The 20,299-nt window shown below is 44.2% G+C and overlaps 1 protein-coding gene across 1 annotated transcript; it reads left to right on the top strand.

Moving 5' to 3' along the window:
- Positions 1 to 2,536: 2,536 nt before the first annotated feature.
- Positions 2,537 to 19,475, top strand: LOC119178544 (endothelin-converting enzyme-like 1). The gene is made up of 7 exons (XM_037429751.2): positions 2,537 to 2,869; positions 3,846 to 4,148; positions 10,713 to 10,867; positions 11,763 to 12,816; positions 15,011 to 15,442; positions 16,788 to 16,970; positions 18,411 to 19,475. Exons 1-7 carry the CDS (start codon positions 2,537 to 2,539, stop codon positions 18,597 to 18,599), a joined length of 2,649 nt encoding a protein of 882 aa, XP_037285648.2. The 3' UTR covers positions 18,600 to 19,475.
- The last annotated feature ends 824 nt before the right edge of the window (positions 19,476 to 20,299 follow it).

The raw sequence follows: 20,299 nt of genomic DNA, 5'->3' as shown, positions 1-20,299 counted from the left end.
AAATGTTGTAGGCCCGTGTACTCAGATTTGGGTGCAGGTTAAAGAACCCCAGGTGGTCGAAATTTTCGGAGCCCTTCACTACGGCGTCTCACATAATCATATGGTGGTTTTGGGACCTGAACCCCACATATCAATCAATCAATCAAGAACTGCCACTGTCAGCATGAGAATTTCGAGTAGTCAAGGCATTGGAATTCGCTTCGATGTGAACTTACGTTTCATTAATATTGAAGTATTCGAAAGGGTACAATAATTTTGTGGGTGGTTGAACGTCCTAAAACCACGATATGATTCTGAGACGGCGTAGTGGAGGACTCCCGAAACTGCTACCATCCAGCTGAGGTCTGATCTAAACACGTAGACCTCAAACATTTTCGCTTCCGCCAAAAATGAAGCCACCTTACCCATGATTCAATCGCGCGATTATCTGAAGCCCCTATGATGTCCACTGAATCTTTATGACACGTAAGTACTTTAAAGCAGAGAGAGGGAGGAGAAAGTAATAAACATTAGAGAACTTTAAATTTCTCGTTATAATAGACAGTGTGACCACTCCTCTTCGTGGTTATGCGCCAGTTTCTCTTAGGAGGCAAAGCAAAACAGAAAACAGGCGTATGTTTTACCTTTCGAACTGGGTTTTACCACATTTTAAGTGCGCTATGCCGCAAGCTCATACCACCAAATATTTGCTGTGCCGCGAATAATCAATGTACAGCATACCAGAAATGATCACGGGCCAGGCATGTGCGAGCTATAAGGTCCCTAAAAAAGGTGTAGCGCCAACCGCACCCCCCTGCCTCCTTTCTCAGCAACTGCAGCAGCGCCCCTAGAGCATCAATTACAAAACTACATACACTGGCATACCCTCTCTCACGAGGGTAAGCCAATGTTATGGTAAGAAAAAGAAAACACGGGGCCGAGGACAGGCAAAATGGCACTTGGGCTACAAAGGCTACCAAGCACGGAAGAGAGGAGGAGCCTGCACACTGACACGAATGGCGCTACTTTAGTTATTTCGAGGGGCTCTGCTCTAAATTGCCTGTGCGCACCAACTAGCGGTGTGCCCCCTATCTCAATTTGAGTTGGGCCGGCAATGGATCGTGCAATTCACTCTCATACCAATTTTCTAGAGCTGCAGAGCACATTATTAGCTAATTTTCACGCAAAGGCGTCTATCTGTAGTGTACTTGTCGCACTAATACCTTGATATAGCGAAATCGCAGCTAACGCGGGGCGCTTCCAGCTATGAGCCGTCGGACGGGTATAACTTTAGAGGAAAGATTGCGACTGGTAACAATTATGCTGATGAACACCATTTCGAGAGATAGACAGCATCTGGTAACAGTTGTACTGATATAATGCTACCGAGAAAGCAACAAGTAACCATGTCTGGCGAAAAGCTCGTCGTGTTAGGGTAAGAAAAATGCATTTCAAAGGCTATTAAACGAGCTAAAGACCTCATAAATCACTTATAGGTGTGATTTTCTGCGCACTATGGAACCGTTGAGGGAGCATCGCTCAATCCCAACAAAAAGGTTCACTCGGCTGCACGTGGTCTGACCAACCGTGTGCCGGGTAACACGTCATCTTCCGGGCGACCCGAGCCTCTCTGCGCATACAACGATCTCGGTGACTGGGGTGGCACAGTGGTGTGCTTCCTGCCTTAGCGCCAGCGTCGGCCTCCTCGTTGCCAGCTATACAAGCGAGCGAGGGAAGCCAGCAAAGGGACAGGCGCTCACTGTTATCTCCGATGACGGTCAGAGTGGCGTGCAGCAATGCCATAGTAGTGCCTGCTTGGTCTGGTTGGCACAGCGCTTGTAGGGCTAGCTGGAAGTCACATTAAAGAATGGCCACGGGCAGCTGGGGTTACGTGGCAGTGAGGTAGTCAGCTGCCAAATAAAAGACAGCCAATTCAGTTGCAGTGGAGTGGCGTGGAAGGAACGGTGGCACCGGATGGTCGCCCCAGTCGTCTGTGTGACACAGGCAGCGGCGGCTGAGCGGGGCTGTCCCAAACGGACCCATCCGTGAACACCGAAAAATTCTCCCGCAGCCTGTTATAGACTTTCGCCATAGATGACTGTAGGAGATCGCACGTCGGTGTCCACCTTTTGCTAGATGTCCCCGCCCTAAATATATGACCAAAGGCTGCTGGTGTGGTGGAGGCGGCTGGATAGGACAGGGAGTCTGGGACACCAGTTCTTCATAGAGAGCGCAGATCTTTGCCTAGGTGACGATGAGATTACTCGGATACATTGTGGACCGAATAAAGTTGTTTCACCATGCACTCACTCACTCACTACCCCACAGTAGGTATGAGTCATGTTTTCTTTTTGTAGTTGCTCAGGCAACGCAATGCATGGTGCGCAGGCAACTCGATCCAAAGAGTAAAGCCATATCGCCATCGCTATCGCCATAGAAGGAGCAGCACGGGAAGAAGGCACGCGCGAAAGAAGAAGACGTTTCGTCGCTCGGGTCGCCTACGTTCTTCATCGGCTCTCGCTTTTTTCTGGCATAGCCAAGAACGCAATCAGCCGTTATGGCGTCGTCGGTGAAATCAACGCGCAAGCAGTCCTCGGCGAAAAGCGAGACAACTGCGGCTTCGTCGATGGGCTCAGCATCGAGCTCAGCGACGGGCTCAGCGACGGGCTCTGTGACGGGCTCGGTGACGAGCTCAGTGACGGGCTCAGCGGCGGGCTCAGTGACGGACGGGGCCCTGGCGAACCCCAAACTTGCCGCCTCGCACCATAAGCTCACTCCGGTCCGACGCAAGAATCGGCAGCGCCTCCACAGGCAGAGCAAAGCTGAGCGCGGGTCACAAGCTCCGGTATCAATTAGTGCATCGAAGTCGTCGATGACTCAAGACACCCAGGTCAGCACCTTGAATTCTTATTTTCTTATGAAAGCTGTCGTATCGTAGAAGTGAGAGTTAAAAAAACAAGACAGAAGTTAAAAGGGAACGTGGAGAGAATATCGTTGGAGCACACGTTTCGGCAGGAGGATTTCTCGTGAGCTCAACGTCTTAATTTCTCGGGAGGCTTCCTTTGATCCTGGCACAAGGTTAGAAACTCGGCAACCAGTGCTAAACTCTTTTCAAACGAACATTATTCACTGCAGTAATGGGGTAGTCATTAGAGAGTAATAACTAGGCAGTTCAGTGCGGCCAGCGTGCCCAGGAATCAAGCGGTAGCCTTAAATATATATATATATATATATATATATATATATATATATATATATATATATATATATATATATATATATATATATATATATATATATATATATATATATATGTATATATATATATATATATATATATATATATATATATATATATATATATATATATATATATATGGGGGGGGAAGAAGTGTATACTTAACAGCTCGTTTTTCCGTGTTTTGACTCAATATTAATGCGATATAAGAGACAATAATGCCAAGGAAAGTAAAAGGGAAGTTATTAGACCAAATTGCATCGTCAACGTGAAGAAAGAAAAGAGGGTGAAAAGATAACTTTCCGTGGGCAGGAACCACACCTGCGACCTTCAAGCAATTCCAGAACTCCCCCCCCCCCCCGTGGGTGTTGTGAAGCACTACGGAAAAAGTGTGTACGTTGATTGCGCCAGGTATCCTGTCACCCGCTCCTCGTCGGTGCCGTGGTAGTCTCCAACAACAACAACAAAAAAGGCTGCCGCTTTCGTTCCTGCCCAAATCGCTACATTAGTCGGTAAGGTGCAATGACGAACAAAGCTTATTGTTAATTTGTGATGAATTTTACTTGAACGTGTGGCAGCACTTCGATATATTGACGGCGTTTCCAATTAAAAAAAACTGGGCGTGCAGGCAGACGAGAAGGTAGTGAAGGGAGGGGTCCAAAAAGACGACGTCCCAAGTGCCGCCGGATCCAAGGCCACAGCAGACGGTCCCGCTAAGCCAGGCGACCTGGAACTTGCCCACCCAGCAACTTCCGAGAACCCCAAGGCTACAGCTTTTACATCTCTACCTGGGTCATCCGAACATCCTGCTTCATCTTCAAGCGATACCGCTGCGCCAAGAACCTCTGCTAACAAGGGCAAGAGGGGTACGCAATCGCTGAACGCCTTGATCGCATTGCTCGACGTTCGTGCCGAGAAACCCTCTTGTAAGGTAAGCTTTGTGCAAAAATATTTTCTGACTAATTGTTACCAATGGAGAATCGGGGTACTCATCATCATCATCATCAGCCTGACTACGTGCACTGCAGGACAAGGGCCTCTCCCATGTTCCACCAGTTAGCCCGGTCCTGTGCTTGCTGCTGCCAATTTATAGCCGCAAACTTCTTAATCTCATCTGCCCACGTAACCTTCTGTCTCCCCCTAACCCGCTTGCCTTCTCTGGGAATCCAGTTAGTTACCCTTAACGGCCAGCGGTCCTGTCTATGCGCTACATGCCCGGCCCATGTCCATTTGTTCTTCTTGATTTCAGCTATGATATCCTTAACCCCCGTTTGTTCCCTAAGCCACTCTGCTCTCTCCTTGTCTCTTAAGGTTACACTTACCATTTTTCTTTCCATTGCTCGCTGCGTCGTCCTCAATTTAAGCTGTGTACTCAATTTAGGCTGTGTATCGGAGTACTGTGTTGGCTCAAATACAACATGAAAGACGACAATTGTATTTGGCCGCCCGTTCCATTTCCTTGCGTTTTAGATGCGTTTTATGTGCCACCTGTACAGCTTGCCCTTAATAAAATTTTAACTGCAGAAAAAAAAACTGTCAATGTTTTTGCTTCAGAGAATAAAGAAACGTATCTTTGAGTATTACTGAGGAACGAGGTAATAGCCGTAGCAAGCCTGATGGACGGGGGCACCCAGATCGATAAAAGTGAATGTTTTTCATATCACGATAATATTTCTGTGTTTAAACTCTGCGCGTCTAATGCGAGACGTTCGAAACACCCCTTATGGTAGGATTTTCTCGTCGCCATTTCTTTCAGAGCAACACTCGGTCTTTTATAATCAGTCCGGTTATCTTTCGGTTCTTAATGAAGTAGTCACAGTCCGTGGTCTCTAATGATTCTTGTGACTGAATACTCACTTTGTGCGTTAGCAATCGACACTTTGCTAAATAATGAGGGAACCTTAGCGCACACGCTAAGAACACCTGTAAGTTAACTTTCCTTCAAGAGTGTTTTGCACAGAGTCTCTATTTCCTGACTTCTGACTCTAAACGCGTTCGCCCGTCCACACTACAGCCAAAGTACGTGAGCGCCACAAATACTCTTCAAAACACGCTGCAGGAATTCACTGCCTTGCCTCATTTTAGGATCCCTCATGTATTAAAAAAGAGAGAGAGAAAGAAAAGAAAGGAAAGGTGTCAATAAATATGGCCTTTTAGCGAGTTACGGAAATACGGCATGCAAATCTGGTAAGGCAGTATGGTAGCGTTTCTCTTTTGCACTGACAGTGCTTCCCCCGGACGCTAGGTCCCCGTCAACAACCCGTAGGTTGACAGGCCGCAACGAGGTGAACCCCACAGTGATCTTTGAAAGAGTTTTTTTGTTGTTGTTGTCGTGGTTGTACCTTGACTGGGTTAAATGTAAGGGGCAGGAAAGGAGGAACGGTATAATAATACCGTACCGTATTTCCCTACCGTATTTCCGTAACTTGCTGAAAGAGCCTAATGATATTTTGCCCGCCACTTTCAGGTCGAGGCGATCTGCGTAGAAAACAAATGTTGCTCACACATACCTAGTAACATTTTTGCAGGACGTCAATTTGGAAGTCGCACTCGAGGTGGAACGTTTTATAAACATTCACAATACCTCTTCACACTAAACTACAATGCTCGCGGAGTGGAAGGCTTAAATTCGGGACTAAGTAATGCATGTCATTTCGCTTCCACTGCATATGGCTCGCGCCAAATCGGTATAATTTTTACTCGAACAATTACGTCAGAGTCAACATTATCTGCTGCAGCCACATTTTTGGTAACGTGACGCGGTTATTTCAAGGAATAACTCGTAGCAGTCGGTATACAAAAAAACCTCTCCATCACGGGAATTTCTATAACACGAAAGCAAAACATGTCCTTTCAGAAGTAGTTGGACCTTTACTGTACATCGATATAAGAGAGCTTTCCCGATGTTTTTTGTTTGCTTGACAGCTGCTTGACGGCTATACAACCATTTAACATGGAAGTTGGCGCTTGAGGATACCCCTTCATTCCGACGACTAACGTTAACCATGACTTATGTGGTTCTTTAAGAGAAAAGAAGAAAAAAGTGAGCCCCCTAACTGTCTGCAACAGAGTGCGACACCTCAACAGTAGCTCACGAAGGGGGGGGGGGGGTAAATGAGGAATTAAAAGGATACGATTAAAAGGCAAATAGATAAAGAGAGGAAGGAGCGAGCGAAGCGCAGGGACAGCGAACGACGAAAGTAAAGAGGAAATAGGAGAGATGGACACGGTCGCAGGAGTCCGAGGACGGGGCACCACACAGCGAGAGCTCATGTCAGAGGCAGGAGATGGCGTAGAGGGAGCCCAGTGAGCCAGAGCTGCACTGTCGTAGGAGATCGCGGGGGCACAACCGGTCGGCACGAAATCCAGCGAGCGAGTCTTGACGATGACTAAACAAACCCTTGTAATAGCTGCATGGAGACTACAATAAGAGAAATCGGTGGGACAGCCAGAAGAGCGTCGTTGATTGATCACAGCACTTGGGCTAAGGTCGCCTACTCGAGGCTTGTTATAGCTATTGGTCACCATGGCTGGGCTAGATGGAAGCGCCACACGTGTTGGTCGGCTGCGTGTTTTTCGGGGCGAGCGTAAGCGAGGAAGGCGGCGTTGCAGCCAGGTGAAGCAGTCTATCGTCACGGAGCTATTTCTGGTATGAATGGACACTATGAGGGAAGTCGATCCTTGGCAATCTGTTAAGGCGTCTGCAAAAGGCACTTCTATTTGGAACGCGCCCACTGAGATGGATGCGTAGCAACTACGCATTGAAGGAGCTAATCGCAAATGTCACGGCCATGATGCATTATTTAACTTTACCTAGAGCACTATGAGAAGACAGTGACAGACATATGTCAAACTTTGACCCTGTAGATGGCGTGCCCGGCATCTGCTGCCGTATGGAACAAGGTCATGGGTTCGACTTCCGCTGACAATACTTTTTTATTGACATCAAATCGTGTAAATTATTCCGACGTGATTTCCGTGACGGAAACCCCGCACTAAAGCCTTGTTGGACCCCGGCATAAAACAAAACCTTGTTTAAAAAAAAACGAAAGGTTTCGCGCAGTGTGGAAAGCCATGTAACACGAAGCATTCAGCGAGGAGCTGAATGCACTGCATTGCTTGTCTTAGGGGAAAATCAAAGCATTCATGTTCATGTTGTGATATTTCTTTCACTATAATGTTTGTCATGTACGCCCACGTGTTCACCCTGGTGTATGTCATGTTAATGAAGCGTATATTGTTATGCATACCATGCATAGCTTGTTATTTATGCTCTTCATACACTCCTATCATGCTGTAACAATTTTTTTCACAAAAGGTAATAAAACAATCGCGACTGCGCTTTGAGCGCGTAATGTAAATCACAGTTTACATTAATGCACGCATTGATTTTCAACCTACCTGTCGTTTACGTTCGCCATAACGCATGTTAGGTCTTCCAAATTTTGATATGTAGCAAGATAGCAATATGGTCACGACTCACGAGTGCACCATGCCATGAAATTCATGCGATATGTGTGTTTCAGAGTTTTCTTAATATTTCTTAATTTACGTCACCTAATACTAGCTTTCGTATACATGAAGCGTGCGAAACAACCTTGAGCGATCTATGAGCGTACATTACATGCATTTCACGATTTTCCTGTCACCACGTGTCGGTTATGCTCCCTATGTATAATCATGTCACGCCATGCCAATATTGATAATTATCAAGCTAGAGAAACTGCCACAACTTCGCGATAAGCGTGTCATAGAAATAGTGAAGTGCATGACATTCGTTTTGTGATTTTCACGCTAATTCGTGCAACTTATGCTCGCCGTACAATTTCGGCATGACATACTGATTTCGTATATATCAAGCTCGCGAAACTACCGCGAAAGCACGAATATCTTGGCATGTAAGTTATGCTGTACATCACATGAATTTTATGATTCTCTTGTTGAGACCTGACGCTTATGCTTTCAACAGCAACGTTGTTCTAGCTCGGCTTAAAATGGCATGACCCAAAGCTATCATCATCCTGAACCAGCACGCTTTCTCCGTCTTCCTCTTCTGCTTCTCTCCCAGAATACTTGCGCCAAATACTCCGGCGGGGCTTGTAATAATCTCATTTGTGAAATAACAGACAGACAGACAGACAGACAAACAGACAGACAGACAGACAGACAGACAGACAGATACATACATAGATAGATAGATAGATAGATACATACATAGATAGATAGATAGATACATACATAGATAGATAGATAGATAGATAGATAGATAGATAGATAGATAGATAGATAGATAGATAGATAGATAGATAGATAGATAGATAGATAGATAGATAGATAGATAGATAGATAGATAGATAGATAGATAGACAGACAGACAGACAGACAGATAGATAGATAGATAGATAGATAGATAGATAGATAGATAGATAGATAGATAGATAGATAGATAGATAGATAGATAGATAGATAGATAGATAGATAGATAGATAGATAGATAGATAGATAGATAGATAGATAGATAGATAGATAGATAGATACCAGAAGTGCTTGCAGTACGCATAGAAATGCTTCGCATTGAAAATTTCACAACTGATATTTGACGTATTTGCACCAATGAACGGCAAGTACAGTAATGACGTCGCTTGAATCCCTATTATTGCGTCACGAACTGCGCCTGTGACAAATAAATGCGAGAACAGAAGAACACCTTCGATTTTTTTGCCACAGGATGTTTAAGGGCCCTTTACTTTTCAAGTTACTCCGTTCCTTCCAGGTTTCTGCCACATATGTCAGTACTTGCGGAATGAAATGATTGCATGTTTGTCACTTTAAAGAAACAGTGGTAGGTTTTCGATAAATGTTTGTTTTTTGTCGTGTGCACTCCAGACTTTTCACACACTTTAGTAAATTTCCTTCACACGGGAAGGCTGTCCCGCTACGAACTGTTCTTGTGGTTGTTAAAGTTTCCTTACACTTACATTGTTTGGTGTGCGGCTATAATAAAAGCACTTTTGGAATATCAGAAGTTGTTTCTCAAAAATACACTTAGATCCAATCAGTAGTACAAAAGCAAAGCGCCTACCTTCACGGAAGATGCGAGCCTGACTTAGTCAACAAGCAACTGCAGGAAATAAGAAAGGAAACATGGACACCATAATCATTTTCTATGAAATATAAACACTTCTCATATTTTATTGTCCCAACAAACCGAAAAAGCGCGGAATGTACAGAATGAGATAAAATTCAGCGTTGAAAAATACTCTTGAATGAACGTTACTTTCAGAGATGAAAAAAAAACAAAAAACTGCGCACTTGTAACTGCGTGCATCTCAGAAGGCTCTGAATACGTTGGCTCTGGATGCCATGGAGCTTAGTCGAGGCTAGATTGTTCTCAGGTGAAACCACTTCACCTCACATAAAAAAAGAAACGCTGCTATAAATAATAAGCTTTGCACTATGCATTGTTTCTTATGACAAAATTGAAGGCAACTTGGTGTCGTTCTCAGCCATTGACTTCATACCTCCCATATGAGTTTAATTACTAGATAGAGCCATAGGTAACGCTTAAAGAGGAATAATCCACTCCTGAAACATGACATACAGTAAAAGCCTCCCAATAATTTCTGACAACATAACTAGGGTCGAAAGAATGACATGCGACTTCGTTAGCAATTTTCTGCTGGTCGCTTTCATAACTGCAATAACACCAAGCAGCAGTAAGCTAGTCTTTGGATCAGTAAGTTGCAGTAAGTTTTTGGATCAGTAAGTTGCAGCATTGTAGAATAATGGCGCACCTTTTCATTGAATGTACGTTTTGACTTGTATGCCACTCGATGTTTCAATTCTCAGATCTGTGTCTAATATGCACTCTTCCCTGTTAGCCTGTGGTGTTTTTATTCTGTTTTATTTCTTGGCTCTTCGACTAGATCTACAGTTGTAATTTGTAATTGTTTAGAGTAGTCTGTACTGTTCATTCTTATTTTTTCCCGTGTTCATTTTTTTTGTTCAGTGATAGATAGATAGATAGATAGATAGATAGATAGATAGATAGATAGATAGATAGATAGATAGATAGATAGATAGATAGATAGATAGATAGATAGATAGATAGATAGATAGATAGATAGACAGACAGACAGACAGACAGACAGACAGACAGACAGACAGACAGACAGACAGACAGACAGACAGACAGACAGATAGACAGATAGATAGATAGATAGATAGATAGATAGATAGATAGATAGATAGATAGATAGATAGATAGATAGATAGATAGATAGATAGATAGATAGATAGATAGATAGATAGATAGATAGATAGATAGATAGATAGATAGATAGATAGATAGATAGATAGATAGATAGATAGATAGATAGATAGATAGATAGATAGATAGATAGATAGATAGATAGATAGATAGATAGATAGATAGATAGATAGATTCTAAAGCGTTTTCGGTACTTCAGGGATTGCTTCGCATTTAATAACGCAGGAACAAAAGGCTGGCCTGGATCTGCGGCGCATTGTGAAGGTGCTGCTGGTACTGTTTGTCATAATTGTCGTCCTGGGATTCGTAGTTTTTCTGCGAGCCCGTGGAAATGCGCAGCGCGAGAGGTTTTGTACCACGAAAGGCTGCGAGGAACACAAGTAAGACTTCTCATTCTTCTTTTGTTTGTTTTAACAACTAAGTGCATTCAGCGAAATTTAGCGCTTATCCTCATTGTTTACGTTGGCTTCTCGTTCCAGGGTCAAGCTATTTCATTGTTAAACCGGAGCTGCGTTCAACAATATACACATGCTTAAAGAAAGTTTGAGTATGCACAAAAAATTAGGCATCGGTTCACGCTTAATATGCTAGCTTGTAAACAAAAACGGACACTTTGTTTTTTCGATCATTTTCTTTAACTGTCCAGCCGTAGTCATGCATTGCCATCGTGACAGAGCCGTCGCAGCAGTTTACCTTTCGAGTGACAAAATTAGCAAGAGAAAGGAATGCTGTTATCTGTGTGAAGAAGATCTGACGGAGTTGTCCAACTTCTCTATAGTTTAACTCTCCACTGCACTGATGACGTTCGAGCCTAATGCCATTATTTGTGACATTTAGCATGCAGTCGAAAAGGCAAAGAGGCACTTTTCGATTAGCGATCCAGTATCAACGGAGCTAAAGGCTTAAGAAACTAGAAACTTCGAAAACAAAGAGACACACTTCGAGAAAGCTGGTAAGGATGACCGTATACGTGGGTGAAGTACCAAAACTTGCTGTGTCGCATGGTGAGTGATGCATGTACCTAGCAGATTGGTCGTGTCTGTTGGTTTTGTGTTACTGGTGTTGGCGAATGGGCGAGTGTACCCTCGCGGCCTCGTCGTATACACGCCTATGGCGTTAGAACGTGGACTTCACTACAGAGAATTTGTGACAGCGTGTGAAACATACACCGCTTAACGTTGGGATCAATGGCTTTTCACAATCGGCATTGATAGAAGCAAGTTTGCCGCTTGTAATAATAAATATTATTGACACCTCTTTTCTTCTCACTTGCAGGCGTCGCATCGAAGGTCAGCTGGACAAAAGTGTGGATCCTTGCGACGATTTCGGCGCTCACGTCTGCGGAGGCTGGGCATCTCGCAAAGAGTTCCTGTTGTCACGCTCCCAGATGACGGATATGCACTTGGCCTGGCTGTACAAGCTCCCAACAACACTGGAGGCGGGCGTGGCACGTTTTCCCGTCGGCATGAAAGTCGACGCGATGTTCAAGAGCTGCATGATGCCAGGAAAGTCCCAAGTGAGCCTTATGAAAGAATTTATGAAGGAGCGAGGAATCATGTGGCCAGAACAACCGCCAGAAAATGTTACCCCGGCGATGGTGCTCTTCGACTTGTCTTTCAACTGGAACGTGCACCTATGGCTTACCCTGAAGGTCCTGCCAGAAATTCCGGGAAAGGTCAAGCGGTGTTTATTTTTCGCGCCTAACGATCTCATGTTGTTTTGGAAGGCTGTCTTCAACGAGATCCCCGACCAGTACCTCGAAAGCGTCTACGCCGCTTTGTTCAAGATGTGCGCCAACGACACGAGAAAGGTGCCGGACGTCCAGAAAGCTGCGCTGACAATACAAACACTTCGTTACGTTTTTAACACTTTGGTACCATCATGTCCTTGTAAAGCCCGCACACCGGCACTGATCCACCTCATCGATATTGACAATATCACGTCTCTTCCCATCGCAGCACACATGAAAGACGTGTTCAATGCCGTGCTGGGAATCGCTCCTCCCGTCACGTTGGACGAAATGCTGCTGTGGAATGACCTGTCTCTCATCGAAAATGTCGTGACGATATTGGAGCATTTCAACGACACAGTTCTATTGCGCCACCTGTCATATCTATTTGTTTATGCGTATGCGGCAGTGGCTTATCCGACGGGCTTTTTGCAGGCGATTCATGGCAGCAAGACACGCGCCAAAGAGGAACTGCCCCGTTTCTGTGCGGTCCAAATCGAGCCTGGCTTCAAGCTCCTCGTAGCTGCTATGGCCTCTGTCGCGCACTTCACCGACCTAGAACGGCACCATATCGTCGAGTACTTGGAGCACATCGTGGAGGTAAGTGTGTAAGAAACAGCCACGGGGAGATATCATATACGAGGAAGCGTATATACCGGAATTTTATGAGGGAAATTTCCGAGATAGCTAAGGAGAAAAATTAGACAGCATGTTACACTGTGCAACTGTGCATTCGAAGACAAAGGCGTGCTGCACACTTTGGCAAGCGTTAGGCTAGACACTGGGGTACAAGTCTTCAGGCAACACATATCGAGCCGCAGTGTGGGGTACATGCTTCAATTCACTTTCTCAGTCGATTCCCCAGTTTTGTTTGTGAAGTTTCACGCACCTCTCGTGGCTCGTGCTGCCGCCATTATCAAACCATTTTTGTACATACTGATCTGTAATGCCATCATGTTACTTGATAGTGCGACGCCGTTTGTCCCAACACGACTTCACTGTAGCAAAGGCCTTGTGGATATCCCTACCAGCGTTTCGCTCAAAGTGCCGTTCAAGAAGGCACTTAATAGACTACTGACACTATTTTGACACGTCGTAAAAAGAGAGTTCCTCGTTTCTTTGGTGTTTAACGTTAAAGGGATACTAGCGTCAAATAACAATTTATGTCAGAGTGAAAGCTCAATGTATGACGACATCTAAGACGACAATATTATCAACAATGCCCTACTTACCGAGAAATAAAGGTAAATGCACAAGAACACAAGCGCCGCAGTAGGACATGTTAAAAATGATCCCGGTGACATCAGACGGACAACCTACAATTAATCACTAGTAATTGATCTAACTAAGCTATATATATATATATATATATATATATATATATATATATATATATATATATATATATATATATAAAGAAGCTTCCGTGCATACAGAGACGCAATAAAATGCTGCTTGTTCCTTCCTTTCTGTTTGATTCATGAAAAAAAGAACCGCCAGACGTTACTATGGGGAAAGGCGCGAGTGGTTCAAAAATTCGATTTTAGCGTGGTTACACGGCACAGTTCAAACAAAAGCGTCTGCAATCTCGAAGCCAATGGCGGGATATCAATCAATGACCGTTGTTGCTGCTGTAGCTCTCGCTGCTTTCGATCAGCTGCTACTAGCGCAGTGAAGCTGGGCAACGTTGTGCACAGCAACATTGACGTGAGATGGTCCGGTCAGTTTGTTTCTTGAGCCGGGTGATTTGAAGTGCACTAACCCGATGAGGAGCACTAAAACGTGATTTTATTTCAAATATAGGCGCTTCCTTGGCATGAAAGTATCCCTACGAGGTTTCTGGACCAACATTTGAACAATTAACGTCGACTTCGTAGTTGGCTTTAGTGTCCCTTTAAGTCTATCCACACACCGGAGTCTAACAACACGCATAAAATATTTTACCTTGATTTTAAGGTTTTCGTCGCTGAACATTAGTAAGCCTACCTCCCCGCGATGGACAATATCCCGATGAGTCATCACAGTTACAGTGAGTTCGCGAACTCTGAGGCCTGCGTGCAGTCTTAGTAGCAGAAGTCACTGTGGTGTCACGGAACGTCAATTTATTCGTAAATGGTTTCGTGCACGTCTGACAGTTCTACCTGTAATATAAGGCGAGTTTCTGTCTCGCGTGACGTATCACTGCCATTACACGTCACTGAGCAGCCGCCGCCTCAATTCGAAACTGAAAGTATTTTCTTTTTTGAGACAGTGGCATTACACATTCATTGGTGCATTCCCAAGAACTAAAGTACTTTTTTTCAGGTTCCTCGATGCTAGTGCTTTCCTTTAAAGCGAATATCCGAAAATATTTAAAGCTCGTGTCAGTTCTCTATTAGCGTTCTCTCCTTTGAAAAAAAAAGTCGAGTGTTACTTTCGACACGATTCGAGCACTGATCATCTAGAAAAGTGGAATCCGGCAATACTAGTGCAGCACATACAAAAATTTACGCGTAGATTTGTAGCTGTTTGTTCATAAAGCACAGTGATGCCCGTTGTAGCGAAAATAGTGTCGGCCTCTCAAATATACGAAGAGACTCCTCGTTGTATATAAACGGCAGTGGCGTCGCGCTGAGAAAGATGTTTTGACTAGATAGCTTCCCGATGACAGCGGCCGCAGTTTAATGGAATAACACGCAACAACAACCATTTACTATTATTAACTTGATTTACAAAGAACCTTAGTTTGTCAAAACTATCCCACTGGTTCCCCCTCCCCACGTAAAGACCGAACGATATTGTTTTCCCGTTGCAGGTGGCTTCGAACAAAACGACGGCAAGTGATTGGATGGACACCAAGATAAAAAATGCGGCTGTGGAGAAGCTCAGCAACGTGCACACTGTCCTTTGGCCTTCGGAGAAGTTTCTGACAGCTAATGCGCTAGAGAATGTCTACAAAAGCTTCCCCGATAGAGCTTCCTCCTTCACGAAGTTCTGGATTGAGACGCGACGCAGCCAACGCCAACTGTTCGGATCCGAAGCGGCCGCTGAGGAGTTGGCACTGGGAGACAATGCCCAGTTACCCTACGTGAACTACGTAGACATGCTCAACCGTCTGTCCCTCTCCCTAGGAGCGCTGGCACCACCCCTTTACTATCCCGACGGCACCCATGCCATGTTGCACGGTGGCGTCCTGTATATGTACGCTCGTGCGCTCATGGGTGCCATTGACAACAAGGGAATCACGGTGAGTATGAGATAAATGTGAAGTGAGACACATTCACTATACTGAGAAGGCGTATAGAGAAGTTATTGGCTATGTTCTTAAGCGAGCGGATCATTCCATACTCTTTTCAGCTACTACTGTGGGGACGAATATAGGGCACACTGTCACACTATCAGTGTTGTCACAGCATTCTCATGAAATAAACGGTGAAGTAACAAATGTTGTTTCAATGTAACAAAATTTTACGCAAAACTGTACATCGAAGTGTACAGCCATGCACTTCATAATATTTCAATAAGGTCACTTTATGAGAGTGCAGTAGAGGCTTACGTCAGCGTAATTTTTTCTGTGTGTCGAAATATTAAAGGAATCAAAATATGTCTGATAGAGTGACAATCGCTAGAGTTCTAGGTAAGAATTCTTTGTTGGACACGGTAACGTGAATTAGAGAAAGATACTAATTGCCGGCCTACGTCCATAACATGACACCCACAACTACGCTAAGCCTACTCCTCTTAGGGGCAAAGAAAGGTGGGGAACCTAAGTGAGAATGCGAAACCATCTGAAGCGGCTCGTTGTATGCTCTGCAATGTCTCTTTTATAGCCCTAAACCGCAAAAGTCCTACGGCAGCATGTTTACATTGTGCAAGGGCGCACTTGTCTCTTCATGGCATATTTTGGCCCGCGCGATATTTGCTAATCATTTAAATGTTGCTTTATGATGTGTAAAAAAAGCCCTGACCGAATGGCTTCCCGTCCCGCGAACTCTTTTGGTCATGACTTGAATAAGGAGGTTGGAAAGACATGACTTGAGTGACTTTTTGAAAGCAATAAACAAGTTGAAACTTAAGAAGATTGCAAAGGCATTACTTGAGGGAAGAAGATTGCTAAGCCATGACTTGAGTAAAGGAGATTGCAAAGGCATGAATGACTTGAGTGAAGTAGGTTGCAAAGGCATGCAGCAGGTTGCATATAAACTAGGTTGTAAAGGCATGAAGAAAAATGCCCCTCGACTGAGATGTAATCGTAGTTTTATCTTGTAGCATGGTATCCTAAACATTCACGCGGATCATGCGAATCTCATATCTTGGCAGTAAACATAAACACGTATGAAAATGAAATTGAGCTTTCCCTGGTGTTGGACACATTACCCTTTTCCGGCCTATTCTGCGTTTATTATGAATGCGCATAGAGTACGCACGTATGCATAAGTCACGCTCTTTTGGCAGTGGGAAAAATGGTGTCGGCATTTAAAAAGGGGTGAATCTTTTTTTAACTATATGCCCGCAGGCAAAGAGTTTTTGTGCGATTAACAAGTCGCCGAATTTCTACTTGTTTAGTAGTGTAAGCAAAACATTTCCCGCAGATCAATTCCCAAGGGGAGATGATGACGTCGTGGGCGAGTGACGACGTGCTGGACACTTTTGAGCAGCGCATTCTGGGTTGTCTGCCCGACAACGTGAGCATCTTCCCAGAGGTTCCAGCAATGGAAGTGGCCTACGAAGCATTCAAGCTGCACTACGGTGAAGACGAGACCCAACTGTCCGAGGTGGGTGGCAATTCGCGCAGCGCCTTTTGAATCTTAGGACGAATATTCTTGCAGCTGTGACCCAATTAGGGTATCCAGGCTACGCGGGAAGTGACAAACGAATCGTAAAATTGGGTCATCAGTACACTTTGCTTGCATTTGCTTATTTGCTTCAGCCGTCATATTTTACAGTATCATCACCGAGTAAAGCGGCTCACATTTAGGCCAATTCATGGCAACCTATAGGGCTTAGATTATAAAGAATTGAGCAGCTAAATGTGAGCAGCTCAAACTGGGGCGGATTAGTATGCAGCTAGGCGGATATTCACGGTGCCCCAGTTACGACGTGGCAATATTTTTCTTAAAGAGGAATGACGTTATAGATGACGAATTCTTACTACTGCAGCACACTCGAGTACTCACTATTTTAATTTTCGTTGATGAGGTTTAATTATATAGTTATTGTACTTTAACTAGAACTCGCGTAATTATAGTGTTCGTCTGGTGTAACACCCACGTTCTTTCGACGTCGTTAGGCAACTTTGAACAACTGGTTATATAAAACATGTGACTGTTGAACATATGTTTGCTCACGCATTTCTCCATATCGTTAGTGTCATTTGCAGCGCTTCACTCTATAAAAATTACATCCCCATCATATTCCCTCTATATGCTTCGCATAACATCGATTCTCATGGTACGTGAGATCTGCTCAATTTCTTTTCTTTTTCAGTTGATAGCGTTATGTTATGACCATCATATTCGTAACAAATATGAATCACTAACGTCGTGATGGACCTCATCATAAAACACTTGCACGTTTTAAAAAGTATTCAGAATCGCACGAATACTCGAACCTAGGCCCTCCGATACCAAAGAGTTACGCCAGTTCTTGGACTTTCTTGGTCAAAATATTTTTTACAGTATTCATGTCGGGCAACAAATACCAACTAGGCATCCTGTAATGTGAATTCACAAGTAGCAGGATCAAAGCTTCCCAGCCACTCTATGTTTTAAGCCACAGAATCAACAAAGTACACATAACGCTATACAGATGTCAAGCGGGTACCTTTGCTTCTTTACAGCACGCGTTGAATAATGGCATAGTGGGTATTGCCTGCTTCCCAAAAGTTATTATGCATAGCCTAAGCTTGCTGTCGTAGTAGTCAGCCCAGGAACGTTTACAACGAGCTCCCGAAATGCCACTACACCTGTTTTCACAGTGGCTGCGCAGACCTGTCGTTTTTTTTTGTCTCTTCTAACATAACGGGATTCGTTGAGGACTGAGCGGGACAAGTGTTGATCTGTGACGGTTAATTGGTTAGGTGTTATGAACAACGTAATTGTGAGTAGAAGCCGTGCTTGTTACAACATATCAGTAAATGAGAAGTGCAAAACGTTACTTCGGTTGCAAGTTACTACGAAGTCAAGAACCTAAAATTCTGCGGCATTGTTTCGCAGGAGTTGACGGAGGAGAAGGTGTTCTTCATCACCGCCTGCCTCTCCACTTGCGCCACGACGCCGGCCGACAATCTCTACGGCGGAGACTGCAACAAGGCGGTGATGAACTTCGCCCCGTTCGCCAAGGCCTTCAGTTGCCCCGAGGGCTCCAAGATGAATCCAGTGACCAAGTGTTCCTTCTATGATTGAACACGGAGCGCTTTCATTTGATGACATATACGTTACATGCCGTGCCTCATCGCCGATGATATTGACGTTCTTCGCTCAATGCGGCGTCGTTACTACACGGCGATAATGCATGTGCTTGACATTCAGATTCGCTTTGTTTTTAGCTACGTGTACTCCTGTTGCTTGTTACTTTTTCCTACATTGATGGACTTAATTTTCATTCGACACCTCAGCGAGGCGCACGGAATGCCTATCATGTTTTAAACGTTATCATTTGGGACTAGGTTCAACAAATAATAAATAGATAGGCTCAATAAATAAAGTGTTTCCAACAATACCTTGCGAGGATTTTGGCCCACGAGTTTGCTTTCAGTCATGACGCAATCTTCGCTCACTTGAGGTAGGTACAGTGACAAAGCATCAAAGCGCGCGCAAATATGAGCAGTTCCTTGGAGGCGGCGGTTGGGTAGTAAGATGGATAAATAGCCGTGGTTAATCTGGTAAAAGCGTGAATTGACTTCTGATGCATGACTAAGAAGAATGTAAATGGGAACACTGTATATAAGGAAGGTAGCGTGGATATAACATTGATATTGGCATTTTAATGAATTCGTTTTAGTGACATTTTTCAGAGGACAAAGCTGGATGGACTATATGGTTAATACCAATGTAATATTCTTGATTGTAAATTTTCGAAAAATGTACCAGTGCGTCTATGTTCTGCAAGTTCACTTGGCTGTATCATTCATTATATTGATGAGGGTATATTACAACACACTCATTTTGAACAGAAACAGGTAAAACTTATTCTGTCATGATGTGACCTGTGTTTCTAAATTTAGCAGTAAAGATATTTTGAGCGAATGTGAGAGCGAAGTAAACAATCTCAAATATTTGCATGGTGTGCATCTCATTATCTGTACAAGTCCAAAAGCCTTATGAAATAACACTGTAGAGCACGGAAAATGAAAGGGCCGTGTTTCTTTATTCTTTATTCATTATTTATTCATGCATAACCCCGCTTTGTTTGGAGGCGTTCCGGCAGGGAGGTTACAAAGAAGAAAAAAGATACACATTCATTGTGATTGCTTATTTGCTCAGACAGCAGACTCTTGCACTGGCTAATAGTTTTCACCAACAAAAATCGCAGAATATCCACGGAGTAAATGATTATGAGCGGGGCGAAGCACGGTAGTGTTTCATCAAAAAAAAAACGTAAACCATCATCAATAAACCGAAAACCATACACCATAAAGTTTGAACAGAAGGTTGTTGTTGCTGTTGTTCTCCTATTGTTAGTGGCGAAAAGAAAGGGAAAGTATCGATAACTGCAATGGGTTACAACAATGGGAACAAAAGGTTACAACGCTGCTGCAGTCCACGCGCGTTCCGCTCAGCTCTTCGTCGTCGTCATTCCGAATCATCTTCTCAGCCCGCCGAAGGCAAAAGCACCGTCCCGGTGCGATCCTTCCTCGGGGCGTGAGTATCATGGTTTAGGTCTCGACATGTGAACTATATCGGCCGGTACTGAAGCCGTTGCTGATTTAGGATGGAGTGGAGCAGTCTCATAGGTTACACTAGTGACCTTGCGTATGACCCGTTAAGGGCCAACATAACGGTACATCTGTTTTTCGCCGCACGACCCGTGGGAGTACCGCACATCGCGGTGCCGGTGATAGAAAACACTCTTTTGGCTAAACTGCGACTGCGAGGCACACAAA

This window comes from Rhipicephalus microplus, chromosome 1 (genome assembly GCF_043290135.1).
Source record: "Rhipicephalus microplus isolate Deutch F79 chromosome 1, USDA_Rmic, whole genome shotgun sequence".
NCBI classification, from domain to species: Eukaryota; Metazoa; Arthropoda; class Arachnida; order Ixodida; family Ixodidae; genus Rhipicephalus; species Rhipicephalus microplus.
The sequence above is the reverse complement of the archived record's forward strand: the minus strand, read 5'-3'. Positions and strand labels throughout refer to the sequence as shown.